The 18,878-nt window shown below is 39.2% G+C and overlaps 1 protein-coding gene across 1 annotated transcript in view; it reads right to left on the bottom strand.

Moving 5' to 3' along the window:
- Window positions 1-18,368, bottom strand: part of MKLN1 (muskelin 1) — a 203,524-nt gene extending 185,156 nt beyond the window's left edge. The window contains exon 1 of the mRNA XM_068972702.1: window positions 18,271-18,368. Coding sequence (XP_068828803.1) covers window positions 18,271-18,368 — 98 coding nt within the window. The remainder of the gene's footprint in view (window positions 1-18,270) is intronic.
- Window positions 18,369-18,878: the final 510 nt, after the last annotated feature.

Genomic DNA, 18,878 nt, shown 5'->3' with positions numbered 1-18,878 from the left:
AACTAAAGACCCCAAATTACCAATTAATTAATGACAGAACTGGGATTAGAACCCAAATCTATTCTTGTTCACTGTTCTCTCTGTACTACACTATTCCCCTTTTCTTCATGTTTTCCTCTGTATTGGATATAACTTTCTTCCCAGCTTAATGTAATAATTTAAACTGTACTAATGGCGAGAGGTCAAAGGATACTAACTAACCCAAATCTGTTTTGGGGGAATTCTCCTCTTATCCTCCTAACAGGTTATCTTTGAGCAAGGCCTAAATCCTACAGCACAGCATTTTTTTCTCTGTTGCTCAGAGAGATTCCACAGGATCTAAGTTTTTAAAAATATTTTTAAATATTTTAAACTAATCTTAATACTATTAAAAATGCAAAAATATTCTAGACCAAACATTACTACAATGGATACCATGCTCCACAGCAACTTGTTTATCTTATTTTTGTGCAAAGTTCTGAGTAAATTTCTTTGGACACCTCTGTACCTCTTCAAACTTTTCAAAGTACATCACTTTGAAATATAGCTGCAATCGTATGCCAGTCTTAAATTCAGTTCTACATATATCTGTTCATGTAAAATTCATAAATAAATTCACAATCATAATGTAATTAATAACTGAACAAGGTTCAGAACTGTTTGGTTCTAATACTCTCCTCAAAGACTAAGGAGATGTCACATTACAGATCACTGTAGCACAGAATTTGAATGAGTGCTTTTTCTGACTTTTTAAATTATTATATGGAATTTGTGTAGTTTGATGACACTAACCTTGAAAACAAGTTTATTACAAGTGATAAGCAACATTCCTCATTTAACTTTCAGACAACCCACACTTTTGTATCTTACATGCTTAGAGCTCTCAGATTTTCCTTTACCAAATTCAGAATGTTTATCAGTTGATCCAACCAATAGTCCAAGCGACTAGACCAACATGCCAACATGCCCCACATGCCAGCCAGTGTTTGTTTCCTAAGCACTGCCTTCTTCATAGTTCAGAGTCCATTTTTACAACTTTTGAAATATTTTACTGCATTTCTACTATTATAAGAACAGAAAATGAAAACACAGAAGCCTACTAGTAACATTACTTCAACTGAAACAATAATGGGCATCATAAGGTGTTGCAAATGAAAAAAACTTCAGACACTAAGCAGACTTAACTAGCTTAAGTATAAACAAAACACTGAGAAAAATGGTTAATACATAACATCAAAAGCTAAAGTATAGGTGGGCCGATTATGGATGTATTCACTCTCACTTCTAAACTCACCCTTCTTGTCTTTTCTTGGAAATTGACTTGGGCTCTTTCAGCATTTTTTTCTTTGGCAGCTGGCACAATGTCGTTTTGTCAGTAGAGAGAGGCAGGAGAGTCATCTCTGCATACAGTGGCTGTCTTTGCTTCTTCCCTAATGAACTGAGGGTTGTTTTGCTTCCTAGCTCAGGTGCACTTCTCCAGCTCTCAGTTCCTATAGTAGAGACGCTTCTCTAGCATCCGCTCCTAGAGCACATGCAGTCCCCCCAAAGCCCAGCTGACATGTGCATGCGACCAGCTTCTCTAGCACCAAGTTTCTAAACCAGAATAATATAATATATGTGGGTATTTTTTTTGTTTAGCCTCGTCACATTCAGCAGGCCTTTTCAAACTAATGAATAGCATGAACCTTTCCTGAGCTCAGAAAATTTTTCCTCTTTCTTAAAAAACTTCCCTATTTTTTCTGGTATCATTCTGGACTTACCAGGCAGAAGGTGCTGGGCTGTTACATTAGGTTGTAGGCTTTCCTGGTGGCTCAGACGGTAATGAATCAGCCTACAATGCAGGAGATCTGGTTTCGATCCCTGGCTCAGGAAGATTCCTTGGAAAAGGAATGTCTACCCACTCCAGTATTCCTGCCTGTAGAACTCCATGGACAGAGGAGCCTGGTAGGCTATAGTCCTTGGGATCGCAAAGAGTCAGATACAAAAGTACTGGAGTTTCAGCTTTAGCATCAGTCCTTCCAAAAAACAAGCACCTAGTAAAGGCAATGTGGCTGGGAAGTGGGCCACACTTTTTTAGTAGCAAGAGCCTAAACCACAGGCAGGTTCTCAGGCTTGTCAATTTTTAGGAGAGAACAGACAATAATAATAAAACTCAGGAAACGGAATCCTTCAAACTATTTTTGCCAACGTACCCCCTGGAAAGTCTACATGTACTCCCAGGAATAAGCATGCCCCAGTCTGAAGACTGCTACTCACAATCAGTTACTCAAAATCAACGAAATCAGCTATTCAAAATCAATGAAAATTACTGGCTTTTAAGAGTGCTTTAAAATTTTTTTTAGTTTTACAGAAATATAACTAATTTTCAATGTTGTGTTTAATTTCTGCTGTACAGCATGGTGACTCAGTTATACATGTATTTCTTTTCATATTCTTTTCCATTATCATTTTTCACAGGATATTAAATATATAGTTCCCTGTGCTACACAGTAGGATCTTGTTGTTAATCAGGTGTTTAAATTTTTAAATTTTAAACCACTGACTTTAGTTACATCACTTTTCTACCTAAATTATTTGATGACACCACATTTTCAAAAAAACAAAATGCAAAGTCACCAACAAGGAAATGGGCTTCCCAGGTGGTGCTAATAGTAAAGAATCCACCCACCAATGCAGAAGATACGATACAGTCCCACAAACCTCTATTTTTTTTAAAATGTATTATTTATTTAAATAAAATTTAAAACTCTGGGCAATGTCCAAAGAACAGACATTAAAAAATAAAAATCAACACAATTACTACATCCCAAGATAATCACTGTTAAGACTTCAGTTAATTTGTTTGCAGCCTTTTCTATATGACTAAGCATACAAATATGTGTGTATCTTTAAAGATAAACTGGAGCAAACCATTTGAAAAGGCTTTTTAAATCTGTTTTTTTATATGCCATTATACCTGAAAGATTTTCTCTATATAATTAAAAAATATTCTAAAACCTACTTTTTAATGGAAGCCAAACAGTCCATCATAATCTCAAAAAAATTATTCTGTTAAATCTAGTAAATCTCAGGACAACATCCCTCTATCAATAATATTAGATATTTGCTAGAGGATTAATTTGCAATCCATACATTATATTTTAGATAATATAAACATAATCACTGCCCAAAATGCCACGGAAAAGCAGGTTAGAATACCATAAAAAATTCAAAATATCTTACTAAGTTTCCTTGAAAAAACTGTTAGGTAGTTAGAATAGGGAAAAGGGAGTCCAAAATGGCGGTGGCTATCCCCACAAAAACAGAACAAAGGAAGGTCCGAGGACCGGAGTGAGGACCTCAGGCAGAACAAACAGCACTCCTGGCTGGCCCGATTTACACAGGCCAGGCCCAGGGGGAGGAGGAAAAACACACAAGAAGAGGCGCCAAAGGGCCGGGGGTCTCTCTCTCTCTCTCCTCTTCGTGTCTTTTGGGTCATCATGCCCTCAGGCCTCGAGGATGTAGTTTCCTTTATTTTCTAAATAAAACTGAGCTGTAACACTAGTCCATCCGAGAGCTGTAACGCTGGCCAGTCTGAGGGTTGTAATGCTGGTCCATCGCTTCCAATTTTTGTTGTGACGAGACAGAACCCAGGAAATTACACACTCCCCCGACAGAATGAAATACAGTTTAGAGTATTGTTTTTATTATACCTAAATTTCTGCATAGAGAGAGGAAAGCTTCTTAAATGCATATGTGATAAGTGAATGCTTATGTCTTCCAATATGCAAAATCATAAAGGAAGTATAAATAAATAGAGGAGTTCACTGAAAAGTAATGGATAGGATAAATGTTAGCTATTTGGTAGGGAATATAAGCCAGTGACTTTGGAATACTATCAGAAAAGCTTCCTTCAGTATACAGTATCTTTTGTAACTGACATATGAAATAAACCTGAATAAGAACAAAGATTGACTTAACACCTTTTAAAATGGTGAATCTGGAGGGAAATGTGGGCAAGGACACCAGTCCATGTGTGTAATATATGGAAGAAGCACCTGACCAATGACCCAGCCTGTATCAAGTGCCCTGTACACTATCTGGGCTAAGCCTACCTCCAAGCATCTTTCTGGCTCTAATACACTACACTAACTCCACAAGCTCCAAATGTTTACCTAATTTCCCAAAGAGCAATTCCTAAATACACACAAGGGTAAATATAAATCCTGCATTCAAAGAATTTAAAGCATGCTTAAATAAATTGTATCTGTACACAAAGGAAGTCACAGCTCGTTTACCTCTTTCAGGAAGTCTCCCCTCAAGCCCATGTAAACAACAGAGCTTCATTCTCTGAATCTCACTTCTGATTTCTGTAACATTTACTGCTTTTGTCATTCATCTGAACTCAGATGAACTTTTTTGCTACCTTCTACTGCACTATTGAATGTATATATAGTTCATCACCAGAAATAAATAATATTAAATTAAATGATAAATAAATACTCTCTTATAACTTCAAAGAGGCCTAGTTGTTACTCAGGAGTTAGAGGCACCTAATAATTTGTTTGTTCCAATAATATTTACTGGAAGGAATGATGCTGACGCTGAAACTCCAATATTTTGGCCACCTGATGCAAAGAACTGACTCATCTGAAAAGACCCTGATGCTGAGAAAGATTGAGGGCAGGAGAAGGGAATGACACAGGATGAGATGGTTGGATGGCATCACCAACTCGATGGACAGGAGTCTGAGTAAACTCCGGGGGTTGGTGATAGACAGGGAAGCCTGGCGTGCTGCAGTCCACGGGGGTCACAAAGAGTCAGACACGACTGAGCGACTGAACTGAACTGAATAATTTGTTTATGACACAGACAGCCAAAAATGTGAAGAGCCATAATTGTGATTCAAATACCACAATGTAGCAACAACAATAAAAAACACAAAGTCTTCTTTAACCTGTCACCCAAAGTAGCATTTGAGGTTGGAGAAAATGGAGATGGTGACAGATTTCAAAGACTTAACTTTTATATTTTGATATGTGAACTTTACAATCACCTGAAATTTGAAAAGAAATTATTCTGTCAAACTTGACATCATTTTCAGCTCTTTTAAAATTTATGCCTCAGTTTGTTTAAGAATTCATAAAAAAGTTTCATAAATATCTCCCATTCAGTATTTTACACGTTAACAAACTATACAAACTTTAGGGGAAAAAATACCGATTTTCAATTAACATCCCCACCATGAACTACTTACCAAAGTATGTGTAAGAATGTACACTGATAAGTAGGTAAGTAACTTAAAAGACGAAGACATGGAGCCAATCCACACACATGCATTCTGAACAAAAATAAAAGAAGATAAAAGACTAGATCAACTGTGACAGAAAGTTCTAACAGACTTGAAGTCAAGCAATTTGCTGTCTAATTCCAGATGGTCATTCTCCTTACTGGGCTTCAACTCATATGCACTAATCAGTCTGACAAAATTTCAATAACAACAACAAAAAAATCAACCAACGATAGCCTGGCAGTTCCTTAAACAGTTAAACACAGAATTACCATATGACCAAAAAATTCTACTCATAGGCATTTACCCAAATAAAAACATAAAACCACACAAAACACTTGCACACAAATTTTTACAGCATCATTATTCATAAAAGCCAAAACAGTGCATACAACCTAAATGTCTATCTACTAATGAATGGATAAAAATGCTGTATATCCATACAATAGAATATTGCCTGTCATAAAAAGAATGTAGTACTGATACATCCTACATGCTACAACATTAATGAACCTTGAAAACAATATGCTAAGTGAAAGAAGCCAATTACAAAGAATACATATTATATAACTTTATATAAAAGGTCCACAATCTACAGAGACAGGCAAATCTATACAGAAAGTAAATTAGTGGTTGCTTAAGGATAAGAAAGTAAGCAGGTCATAACAAAGGGTATTGTTTTCTTTTTGAGATTATGAAAATGTTCTAAAATTGACTGCAGTGATGTTATACATATCTCTGAACTACTAAAAGCCACTGAATTGTACTTTTTAAGTAGCTGAATGCATGGGATGCAAATTACCAATCCCAAAACATTGTTAAGTCAACTAACTTTTTATATTACTTTTTATATTTCATATTGAATACTTATATTCAAGGAATTGGAGGAAATGATCCTTATCCTAAAATTAATCAAAATATTCATAATATATTCTAAAACTATTAAAAGCTATTAGCCAAATCAGGCTCTGTAATAAACTATGCTTTAAAGTTCTCAAGGTCTCATTGGAAAAACTGCCTATAAGAATTTTAAATAACCTTAACAATAAAAAATTCTTAAAATACCAGGATAGATAAGAAGCTTTCTTTTCCAAGTCCTTCAAAACTCAACATCTTCAGCCCAAGATAATCAATTTCACTTAAAACACTCTCTGAAATTGCTAAAAACTATGAAAAACATGAAAATTTATAGCACAGATTTAAAGCTTATCATTAAAACTAATTATTTAATATATTTAACATAGCCAGTATATGACTCCATGTAGTCCCAGAATAAAACTCTATTAAAAGAAGAAAAGTAGTCAAGGTGCTTAGTTAATTAATTCATCCATGCACTTAACACTATGCTGGACTACCGGCTCAGCTGGTTAAGAATCCGCCTGCAGTGTAGGAGACCTGGGTTTGATCCCTGGCTTGGGAAGATCCCCTGGAGAAGGGAAAGGCTACCTTCAGTATTCTGGTCTGGAGAATTCCATGGACTGTATAGTCCATGGGGTCCCAAAGAGTTGGACACGACTGAGTGACTTTCACTCACTCACTCTTGCTGGACTACAATGATGGCAGGGGGCGAAATTTCACAGTCCTTATGGAGCTTGTGGTCTAACTGGGGGACAGCTATAAATCAAATAATTATACAAATAAATCCATAACTATAAACTGTATGAAGTGATATATGAGAAGGGTATATATCTGTAAGAACACATTTAACTACAGGGGCAGAGAAGGGTGCAGAGTTCTTTGGTGGGACGGGATCAGTCATATATTCCTATGAGAGTGACATTCCAGCTGATAGCTGAATAATAAGTATGAGTTAGGTTTTGGGACTCTTTTGATCACACTATTTAAAAGGGAAGAAAGGGGACAATGAAAGGAAGGGGAAAGGAGACATATTCAAGGATGCTTAAAATAATTTAACGTTTCTATTTATCCAAAACAATATGCCCTAACAACAAATACATTGCTGCCATTGTTGTTTTCAGTCGCTCAGTGGAGTCCAATTCTTTTGCCACCCCATGGACTTGTAGTCCACCAGGCTTCTCAGTTCATGGGGACTTCCCAGGCAAGAATACTGAAACGGGTTGCCACTTCCTTCTCCAGGAGATCTTCCTGACCCAGAGATGAAACCTGTATCTCCTGCATTGGCAGGTGAGTTCTTATTTTTCTTATTTATTTAGTTTGATTGATAGATCACTATAATATTGTCATGGTTTCTGCCATACATCAGCATGAATCAGCCACAGGTATACACGTGTCCCCTCCATCCTGAACCCCCTCCCATCTCCCTCACCACCCTGCCCCTCCAGGCTGTCACAGAGCACGGGCTGTGGGTGCCTAGCAGGTGGATCCTTTACCACTGAGGTGATAACCATAATAAATAACAGTCAGCTGGAAGAAGTGCGAGGATATTTTTAAAGTCTTAAATACTAACAATATTTACAACTCAAAAAATTTACATTGGACCCAAGATCTTTCTTTTAAACAATGCTTTCACATAAATACTCCCATGAAAGTTCTAAAAAAATAAAGAGATAAATAATACAAAAATCATATTTTAGGAAAGGAAAATAACTATAACTATATACTATGAAGCAAGGCAAAGGCTATCAGAGTTTTGCCAAGAGAACACAAGGTCATAACAAACATCCTCTGCCAACAACACAAGAGATGTCTCTACACACGGACATCACCAGATGGTCAATACCAAAATCATTGATCATATTCTTCACAACCAAAGATGGAAAAGCTTTATACATTCAGCAAAGACAAGACCTGAAGCTGACGGTGACTCAGATCATGCTCATTACTGCAAAATTCAGGCTTACACTGAAGAAAGACCATTTGGGTATGACCTAAATCAAACCCCTTATGATTACACAGTGGAAGTGATGAATAGATTCGTGGGATTGAAGCTGTAGACAGAGTGCCTGAAGATCTATGGACAGAGGTTAGTAACACCAGAGGTGGTGACCAAAACCCCCCAAAAAGAAATGCAAGAAGATAAAATGGTTGTCTGAGGCAGCCTTACAAATAACTGAAAAAAGAAGAGAAGCGAAATGCAAAGGAGAAAAAGAAAGATATACTTAACAGAATGCAGAGTTTCAGAGAACAGCAAGAACAGATAAGACAGCCTCCTTAAGTGAACAATGCAAAGAAAGAGAGGAAAACAATAGAATGGGGAAGACTAGAGATCTCTTCAAGAAAACTGGAGATACCAAGGGAACAGTTCATGCAAAGATGGGCACAACAAAGGACAGAAATGGTATGGACGTAACAGAAGCAGAACAGATTAAGAGGAGGTGGCAAGAATACACAGAACTATACAAAAAAAGGTCTTCGTGAACCAGATAACCACAATGCTATGGTCACTCATCTAGAGGCAGACATGCAGGAGTGTGAAGTCAAGTGGGTCTTAGGAGACATTACTATGAAAAAACTAGTGGAGGTGATGGAATTCCAGCTGAGCTATTTCAAATCCTAAAAGATGATGCTGTTAAAGTGCTGCATTCAATACATCAGCAAATTTCGTAAAGTCAGCAGGGGCCACGGGACTGGAAAAGGTCAGTTTTCATTCCAATCCCAAAGAAAGGCAATGCCATGGAATGTTCAAACTACCATACAACTGCATTCATTTCACATGCTAGCAAGGTAATGCTCAAAACCCTTCAAGCTAGGCTTCAATAGTACCTAAACTGAGAACTCCAGATGTACAAGCTGGATTTAGGAAAGGCCGAGGAACCAGAGATCAAGTTGTCAACGTTGGCTGGATCATGGAGAGTGCTAAGTAATTCTAGAAAAACATCTACTTCTGCTTCACTGACTATGTTAAAGTCTTTGATTGTGTGGATCACAACAAGCTGTGGAAAGTTCTTGAAGAGAAGGGAGTACCGGACCACCTAACTTGTCTCCTGAAAAACCTGTATGCAGGTCAAGAAGCAACAGTTAGAACTGGACATGGAACAATGGACTGGTTTCAAATTGGGAAAGAAGTATATCAAGACTGTATATTGTCATTCTGCTTACATGCCGAGTACATCATGTGAAATGCCAGGCTAGATGAATCATAAGCTGCAATCAAGACTGCCAGGAGAAATATCAATAACCTCAGATATGCAGATGATACGACCCTAATGGCAGACAGTGAAGAGGAAGTAAAGAACCTCTTGATGAGGGGGAAAGAGTAGAATGAAAAGGTTGGCTCAAAACTCAACATTCAAAAAAGGAAGATGACAGCATCCAGTCCCACAGAAGGGGGAAAAGTGGAAGCAGTGACAGATTTTATTTTCTTGGGCTCCAAAATCACCGCAGACAGTGACTGCAGCCATGAAATTAAAAGATGCTTGCTCCTTGGAAGAAAAGCTATGACAAACCTAGACAGCATATTAAAAAGCAGAGACATTACTTTGACAACAAAGATCCATAGTCAAAGCTACGGTTTTTCCAGCAGTCATGTATGGATGTGAGAGTTGGACCATAAAGAAGACTGAGCACTGAAGAATTGATGCTTTCAAATCGTGGTGCTGAAGACGACTCTGAGCGTCCCTTGGACAGCAAGGAGACAAACCAGTCAGTCTTAAAGGAAACCAACCCTGAATTTTCTTCATTGGAAGGACTGTTGCTGAAGCTGAAGCTCCAATACCCTGGCCACCTGATGCAAAGTGCCAACTCACTGGGAAAGACCCTGATGCTGGCAAAGATGGAAGGTGGGAGGAGAAGAGTGTGGCAGAGGATGAGATGGTTGGGTGGCATCAACAACACAATGGACATCAGTTTGAGCAAACTCTGGGAGAAAGTGTGCTCCTTATGGGGCATGGGGTTGCAATGAGTAGGACACAACTTAGCTACTGAACAACGACGACAAAGATTAAAATCTCAATTTCTGGACCTCAGAAACAAATAAGTCTCAAAAGAGTCAATAAGTATTTAAAACAGCTGCTAACAAATAATGTTATTTATAGTCCCTAAATTTTCCCACCAGATATTAGGAATAAGTAGTTACGGTATCTAAGGGCAAAATGATGGAAAACATTGAGCAAAAATATCTAAGGCCCAAGTGTTAGGATACTACATTAACATAACCATGAAGAATTCAGAAGCCTACAAAATGTAAGTCTATTCCATAAGGACCAAACACAAAAAGATTTCTGGTTTTGGTTATGACAGAATAGCCCACTGCAGACCAACATTAACTTTTATAACCAGAAAAGCTGTATAAAATAAAAACAAAGTTCTTAAGGTATCAGAGACTTTCTGAGGTAGTTAGGATTTGAAATAACAAAGAACTTGTTAAAAGAAGCCCCAGATTCTGTGCGGCTTTCCCTCTCAGGGCATTCCAGCTATTTCTTTAAATGGCACAGAACAGGGACTGAGGGACTTCCTGGGTGGTTCAGTGGTTAAGACTTCATGCTCCGAATGCAGGGGACCTGGGTTCAATCCCTCATCAAGGAACTAAATCGCCCAGGCCACAACTAAAAATTCCATGTGCCACAACTAAAAATTCCATGTGCCACAACTAAGACCCAGTGCAGCCAAATAAACAATAAATTAATTTTTTTTTTTTTAAGATAAGGAGCTGAGAAGCCAAGAAAGGACAGCTACTAAAGGGCAGAAAAGTCAGCAGAGGTTTTGGCATCTTCAAGGAGGTAAAGGGACAAAACTTGGTAACTGGATCTTGCCAAGACGTGCCTGACTTGAGGGATTAAGATCCTATAGAAAAGGAAGGTATAAAAGAACAAACCTGACAATGTGTACTGATTTTCATCTTAAAGCATCTGTCAATTCCTAAAACGAAAAAAAGCAGAAAGCTAAAAAGCCAGCAGAAAACAACTGAAAGCAAGGAGCTCCTACTTTTAAGAGCCTCATGCTGTTGGGAAGGCAAAAGCAGAAGCAGCCCGAGAAACACCCAGTCTCTCAGCTGTTCTGGAGGGCTACCAAAGTTGTACAAGCTAGATGTTTACAAAATCTGAACCCAGCCTCAAGTCAGCTCAATTCCAAACTGTTGAGGTGATCTGCCACTATTTTATCTGCCTGCCAGAAGATGAGTGAACCTTCTCTAGAGAAATGCTAGAACAGTATATGCAACTAACTATAATTTCTAATTGTATCTAAAATTCTAAATATAATGTCTGGTAGTCAATCAAAAGTTACTCCCCAAAATAATGGTAATAACCACCATCAAGATAAAAATGTGTGAATAAAGAAAATAGAAAGAGACCTAAAAGTGATCCAGACAGTGGAGTTTTCAGACAGACTCTTAACCAATTTGGCTGATGTCAAGAAAATAGACCACAATATGGAGATTTTCACCAGAGAATTAGAATCTATTTTTTTTAAAGAGGGAAAATCAAATGAAAAGTCTAGCACTAAAAAAAAAATAGCTAAAATCGAGAATAAAATAAATGGGATCAAAAGCTGACAAGACATGCCAGAACAGAGGACTAGCGAACCTGGAACACAGGTAAGTAAAGCCTATCCAGAATGAGAAACAAGGAGAAGGAAAAAAGATTTAAAAAACGGAAAAAAGCATAAAGGATATATGGGACAAGACAAAAGGTATAGAATGGATTTAACCAAAGTCAGAGAAAGAAGAAGGAAAAAAAGGGGGTAGAAAGAATATTTGAAAAAATTAGTTTGGAAAATTTTTTCTGAACTAATGGGAGTCATACTATAGATTCAAGAGGTATCAGAAACCCCAAACAGAATAAATATAAATAAAACCATTCTTAGGTGCTAATAGCTACATTTCTAAAATTAAAATCTATTGGAGGGAATTCTCTGGTGTCTCAGTGGGAAAGAATCCTCCTGCCAATGCAGGGGGCACGGATTCAATCCCTGGTCCGGGAAGATCCCACACGCCATGGAGCCGCTAAGCCCGTGTGCCACAACTACTGAGCCTGCGCTGTAGAGCGCAGGAGCCACAACCACTGCAGCCTGCTCGCCTTACAGCCGGTGCTCCGCAAAAAGAGAAGCCACTGAAGTGAGAAGCCTGCGCACCGCAACTAGAGCAAAGCCCAAACAACAACAAAAACCCAGCGCAGCCAAAACTAAATAAATAAAATCTCTCGTAATTCCAAAGATGAGTAACTGAATAACTGAAATACAGCAGTCAGATCACCAGCAACAGCTGAAATGTATCTTATCAACATGTAGAACATCCCGGGATCAGCCTTAAAAAAAAAGTTAATGCAAATAACAGGGCTATTTGCCTATCTGCCAAAAAAAGAAAGAAAAAGTAAACATAATACTAAACCTCCTAGTATTTGATCAAGATAAGAAGTATTGCTACATAGAAGGAAACTGACAATGCTCAGAGAACATCTTAATAAAAATCACAAAGATCCAATCCTAGGAGTCAGCTCCACAGATTCAATCTCCAGTTCATGATGCATCTCAAACTTTTCCTATATCCTGGTATCTTTATTTTCCTAAAGTTCTAAGATCACCAGACTGAAAATCAGTCTTAGAACAATCAGTGAATAGTAAGGTTCCCAAGTCAGGGAACCCAACTAATTTTAATTTTAGTTTAGGGAAAGGGAAAAAGGAGTAGGAAAGAAAGGAAGAGCATGACAGTCCCCAGTCTCCAGGGGAGTCCAAATAACTCCAAACTAGGGATTCACAACTCCTGGATTTCAGAAGCCTACAGGATTGTAACAAATTCTCAAATTTATATGCACAGTAATCACTGTCTATATTCCAAACAAATAATAAATCTCACAAATCTATTCTACTTTTCAAATGTATATGATTAATAAACTAAAAATCCATTTAAAAGCTAAAATAAAGGAAGATAAGAGAGAAGAAAAAAGAAATGACAAGGAGCAATGTCACCTTTGAATTATGTAACCACTCTCTAGACATCTCTAAGGACCTATCTGACCAAAACCACATTCTTAACCCCAGATTACTAAGGGTAATACCAAAGTAAAGCCAGGGTATATAGAAACAGAGTTTCCTACACAAACAGCAGAAAAATAATCTGATATCTTTAATCCAACAATTCAATATCTCAGAACTCTTCATAAATGAATTCAAGATTTGTTTCTATAAGGCAAAATGCCTTATTACTCCTGATGGCCAAAGAACAATAAAAGCAAAACAAACTCAAGGAGCCTAAACATTCCAAAATAGGGGGTCAATGAAATAAAATGCCATAAAATCATTACAACAAATGATAATGCAAAAGAATATTTAAGAACATGAGGAAATATTTATCACATATTAAGAAGGAAAAAGAATACAGAACAGCAACAGAGGGTAACAATATCAAACTGGAAAATAGATACAGACATAATGGAATATCTGGAATATCGCAGGGTGATTAGCTATCTCTGGGTGGTGGGATTGAGAATAATTTAAATTTTGTTTCTATCAGTCTATTTTGCAAATATTCCTCCCATAACTCAGGGTGGGTGTTTTCGGCAATTAGAAAAACATATTCATTTTTAAATGTAAAATTTTAAAATAGCTGAAACAGGTTCATCTCTCTTCTAAAATGCAAATCAGTGTTTTTTATTATTTATTAATTTAATTTATTTTTCTTGGCTGCGCTGAGTCTTTGTTGCTACGTGAGCTTTTCCCTAGGTGAGGTGAGCAGGGACAGTGCTCTAGGTGTGGCTTCTCACTGCGGTGGCTTCCCCTGTTGTAGAGCACAGGCTCTAGCGTGTGCGGGCTTCAGTAGTTGCGGCACATGGGCTCAGCAGTTGCAGCATGCGGGCTCGACAGTTGTGACTCCCAGGATCTAGAGCACAGGCTCAATACTTGTGGCACACAGGCTTAGTTGCTCCCCAGCACGTGTGGTAACGAATCAGATCCTGGGAATCAAACTCGTGTCTGATTCGTTACCACAGAGCCACTCGGGAAGCCCTGAGATAGGTTCATCTTTTATCCTACATACAGTTTTAAATAATGTTTGATTTTAATACAAAAGACTAACAGATAAAAAAAGGTTAACATTTCAAAATGTATCCAATTTTACTACCTAATGAAGTCTTTCACTATATGTAAACAAGAGAAGAATCATCCCATATTAATAAAATTACTTAACATGTACATATACTTTCAAAGGTCCTCCCAATTTTTATATTAATACATTAAAACTTAAATGTCAAGGTAATATAGTATATCTAAATATATCTTTCCCTCTCTCCATTCTAACCTTATAGCACTTTTTAATCTGTATTCCCAATTAGGAACACATTACAGCCATGTAAAACACTGAAGCAGCTTTGATAACAGAAGTCAGGAAGTCCAAGATCAGTCATATCTCCTACCCTTTCAACTCTTAGAAGTGGACAATTTTTCTTATCTCTCTGAACCCCAGTTTCCCTAGCTATAAAAGAGAATGAAATATTTATCATAGAGGTTTTCTGAAGACGAAACCAAGGAAACATGCCAAGTCCTAAACATGGTGCCTGATCATTAGGAGGTACTCAGGGGGGTGATTACTAGAGGTACACACAAGAGTTTTTAAATCTGAGAACTTGCCAAGCCTCCTGAAAACTCTGACCTTGGGCAAGTTACTTGACCTATATGGACCTCGGTTTCCTCGTATGCAAAATAGATACAATACCTATCCACCAGGTTTGCAGTTAAGGATTTGGTAAAATTATATACAAAAATCATCTTGCACACAGTAGGTGCTCCATAAATTGTAGTATCACTATTAGCAAGAACAATACACATCTGAGTATAGAGATCAGCAGTTTATAAAATATTTTTACATATTAGAGTGGATCTAAGAATTAACCATCATTTAAACAGATACATTTCTCTTAATTCCCAGAGTAGTTGTAAACTTCAGAAAAAGGTAAAACACAAGCAGACTTTTTAAGCAAACTGAAAAGTCAAAGGATACTTCATTAGTTTCAAAATAAAACTGTTATCTATAATGCAATCTGCTTTAACATTCTTGAAGTCCAAATAAAACTAAAAGGGTTAGAAGAAAAATGTCCCTTACTGCCTTTGAAATAAAAAGTTTAAGTCTTCAGAAAAAAAATCTAAGATCTGAATTTTTCTTTTTTATGACTTCACAATATCTTTCAGAACTAAAATGTAAGTGCCTTTAATACAATAACCCTTTCAAATCTTCTCCACCTTTGTGCAAAAGCAGAACAGCTCCAAAGTTTAGACCAAGCCTGACTGCCTGAGTTCAAATTCTGATTCTGTATAGGAGTTAAAACTTGACCAGAGGCAAACTGTAATGTCTCCATGTCAGCTGAAAATGAAGATTTCTCACATAACTGCTGTGAGGATGAAATGAGTTAACACACTTATGTATTCATAAGAGAGCCTAGCAAATGGAAGGCACATTATGTTCCCCACTGTTGTTACTGCCTTATTATTACCCCTCAAGATGCCTTGATCAGTGACTTATAATCAATAAATATTTGCTACTCTGTAGACAATTTCATTGCTCAATGCTCAATCATGTCTGACTCTTTGCAACCCCATGGACTGTAGTCCACCAGGCTCCTCTGTCCATGGAATTCTCCCGGCAAGAATACTAGAGCGGGTAGCCATGCCCTTTTCCAGAGGATTATTCTCTGTTGGCTCAGATGGTAAAGAATCCACTTGCAATGCAAGAGAACTGGGTTGGACCCCTAGGTCAGGAAGATCCCCTGCAGAAGGGAACGGTTACCAACTCCAGTATTCTTGCCTGGAGAATTCCATGGACAGAGGAGCCCAGCAGGCTATAGTCCATGTGGTTGAAAAGAGTCAGACAGAACTGAGTGAACATTTTCACTTTTTTTCAGACAATTTCAACAAAAGGCTTTACTTAAAATTAGACTTTAACATGACTCTCACTGCCAGTAAAGGTACAGCAATTGCTGTTTATAGACGTTAGGACCAAAGTAAGTAAAGTCAATCCCTTCCTTAAGCTTCCTAGCATACAGAGCTACAACTTAGCCTTACTTGCCAATAGAAGTTCAGAGTCATTCTTATTTGCAATTAGAAGTTCAGGTATGGCATACACCAATCCAGCAGACATGAAACTCTCAAACCCAAGATCCATAATACTCAACTCCTTCGAAGAAAAAGTTCAGATTACTCCCCTAATATAATAGTTTAGTGCTTTAAAATAAAAACTATACTGCATAAGTCAACAGAATATCATAAAGACTAAAAACACAATAAATGAAATTGTCTGAAAGTCAAATATGCACTAAATACTAGTTTACCAATTTATCTGAGAAAACAGCAATCGATTTCTCCTATTACAAATGGCTGTGTTAACTCCAAATTTAGTATGCTGTCCACTTCAAATCTGGTGCCAGGACAATGAGACAAAGTCAAAGTTGCCATCCCACTAAATCACTGCCTGCTTGAAACGTACACTTCCCTTTTAATTCCTAACTCAGATAAGACTTATGATACCCAAGTCTCACCCCATGAACAGAAATTTAAGGAGTGAAATCCTAGAAGCAGTCTAACTTGAAACCAGGAAAATGTTCCCAGAGTTATTAGATCAAACAATGCCAAACCATTTCCCAACTCTATGTGATCCTAACTTGGGTACAGAAAAATGATGATTACCTTCAGACTCAACAATTTGGTAAGCCCTGAAAATCCGAAGTCAAGTACCTAGGGACGCATTTCAACTCCAGCTGAGGGCTGGAATGTTTACCTGGTTCACTCTCACATTAAAAGCTGGACGTCGTTATCAATCAGGGACACAGTCACACAGCAGCCACCAACAGGACACACGGGCCACATCAGGCCACAGGCCACTTGGCATCCTTCACTGAGCCACATCCTACTAAAGGCCTGACTGCCAACCCTTGACCTGGAGAACAGGACAACGGGCTGGCAGTCAAGAGAGTTCGATTCTTGCAGTTATAGATCTATTTTTAGATTTTTTACTGATTTGACTAGAGAAATCACATTTGAGAAAGAGTAAAGAACTTTTGAAATATAGGTGGCAAACTTCTGAGCCATGCTTCACATATCTAGTCACTTTATTTGTTCAGTAACATAAAAACATATGACTTGTAACTTGTTTTGCTCATAAAATCATTTCTGGACTTGTAAAATGATGGTCCAGGGGGACAACCAGCACTTTTCTTCAGGGTCTGCACAGATCTTAAAACTTCACTAAGCTCGTTTCTCTATCAGTATGTATTGATAAAACTGGAGTTCGATTTGCTCCTTCTCTCCAAGATGAGCTAAAGCTAAGTAAATACTGAACCAAAGTACTGTCAGCATTTCAGAAGCAATCTGCTACAGAAAAACATACGGTTTTCCTGCAATTCCTTTTAACACCTAAGTTGGGGGATTCAGACCGAGCGAGTGTTGGAAGTCAGATTCATTAAAGTCAGACTTTTTTGTCTGTATTTGAGCTTCTGCGCTGGGAAATTGGTCTGTGTCTACATAAATCTAAGCTCTGAGCCATCATATAATGGAACTCTTCTGTTCAGAACAACCAGCCGGAAAAGGTACCCTCTGCAAATCCTACAATGTATGCCCACTTGCAAAGACTTCACAACTTTTCGGCCGCCTGTGACTTCTACCACTCCTCTGGAGCTAATCGCTTTTAATGACCACCACCCCCTTCCCCCAGGAAGAATCACTCTTCTCAGCCTTACACTTTGTCCCGGCAGCAACCGACTGAACCTTCTCCCCCGTCTCCGGAGCCCTCGGCGCCCTTAGACATCTTCACCAGTTTGTCCGCGGTCCCGACCCTGAGAGCCGCGACTCCTGCCTCACGTCCCTGAGCTGCCCGCCCCCAAGCCCTTCTCAACTCCCAAACACGGCCGCAGCATCACCTGGCTCCCCGCTGATCTACGCGCCCCGGCGCCGCCACACACCTCGCCCCTTTCACCCCGACCTTGCTCTCCGAATCCTAACCCCTCCCCGAGGCGGGGGCGGGCAAGGGCTCTTGGCAGCTGCACCGAGACTCCAGAGGCCGCGCGTCCCCCTCACCAGGCCCCGCCTGGGCCTCTCGGCGCGGCTGCCCTCCACGGCCCTCCTGCCCGAGCCGTGCTTACGCCGAACAGTAGGGCAGCACGAGCCCAGGACTCGGCACTTACTCGGGAAGATAGGTGGAGGAGAAGGAGCTCCACTTGTGTAGCGCGTAGGGCAGAAGCCGGCACTCGGGCGCCGCAGCAACAGCCCCGCCAGCCGCCATCTTGTCAGCACCGAAGCGGCCGCCACCGACCGCCCGCCTAGCCGAGAGGAGGGAAGGGGCGTGGCCTGCACTTAAAGGCGCCGCGGCCCGCCTGGGCGGTCAGCTCTCCGGGTCTCGCGTGGTGAGCGCTGAGTGAAGCAGTGAGACGCTCGAGGGTTGGCTATTCACCCCGGGGGTCTCCGCCGCTGAACCCTCCTGAATGACTGACTGGCGGAAACTGGCACTGGAGGGTGAGCACCTGAGGGGCTCTCCAGTGGGGCTTGCAAAGAAATGGCTTAAATTATTTTTCTTGAAGGCTAAGGTAAGGGAAAGGCCAAAAATATTGTGAAAAGAAATAAATTGTAGTTATGGGCCAGGATGGGAAAATGAGAAGAACTTGGAGAAGGGACCGCCAGAGAGACTGGAAGCCACGGCTCACTGCAGTTTCTAAATTCTTTAAGGAAACGCATTGAAGGAAACGAGTGGCACAGCTAACGGCCCTTCCTTCTGGAGTTGTCCTGGTTTTAAATG

The sequence above is a fragment of the Capricornis sumatraensis genome, chromosome 5, assembly GCF_032405125.1.
Source record: "Capricornis sumatraensis isolate serow.1 chromosome 5, serow.2, whole genome shotgun sequence".
In the NCBI taxonomy this organism is placed as follows: domain Eukaryota; kingdom Metazoa; phylum Chordata; class Mammalia; order Artiodactyla; family Bovidae; genus Capricornis; species Capricornis sumatraensis.
This window is presented reverse-complemented; position numbering and strand designations above follow the sequence as displayed.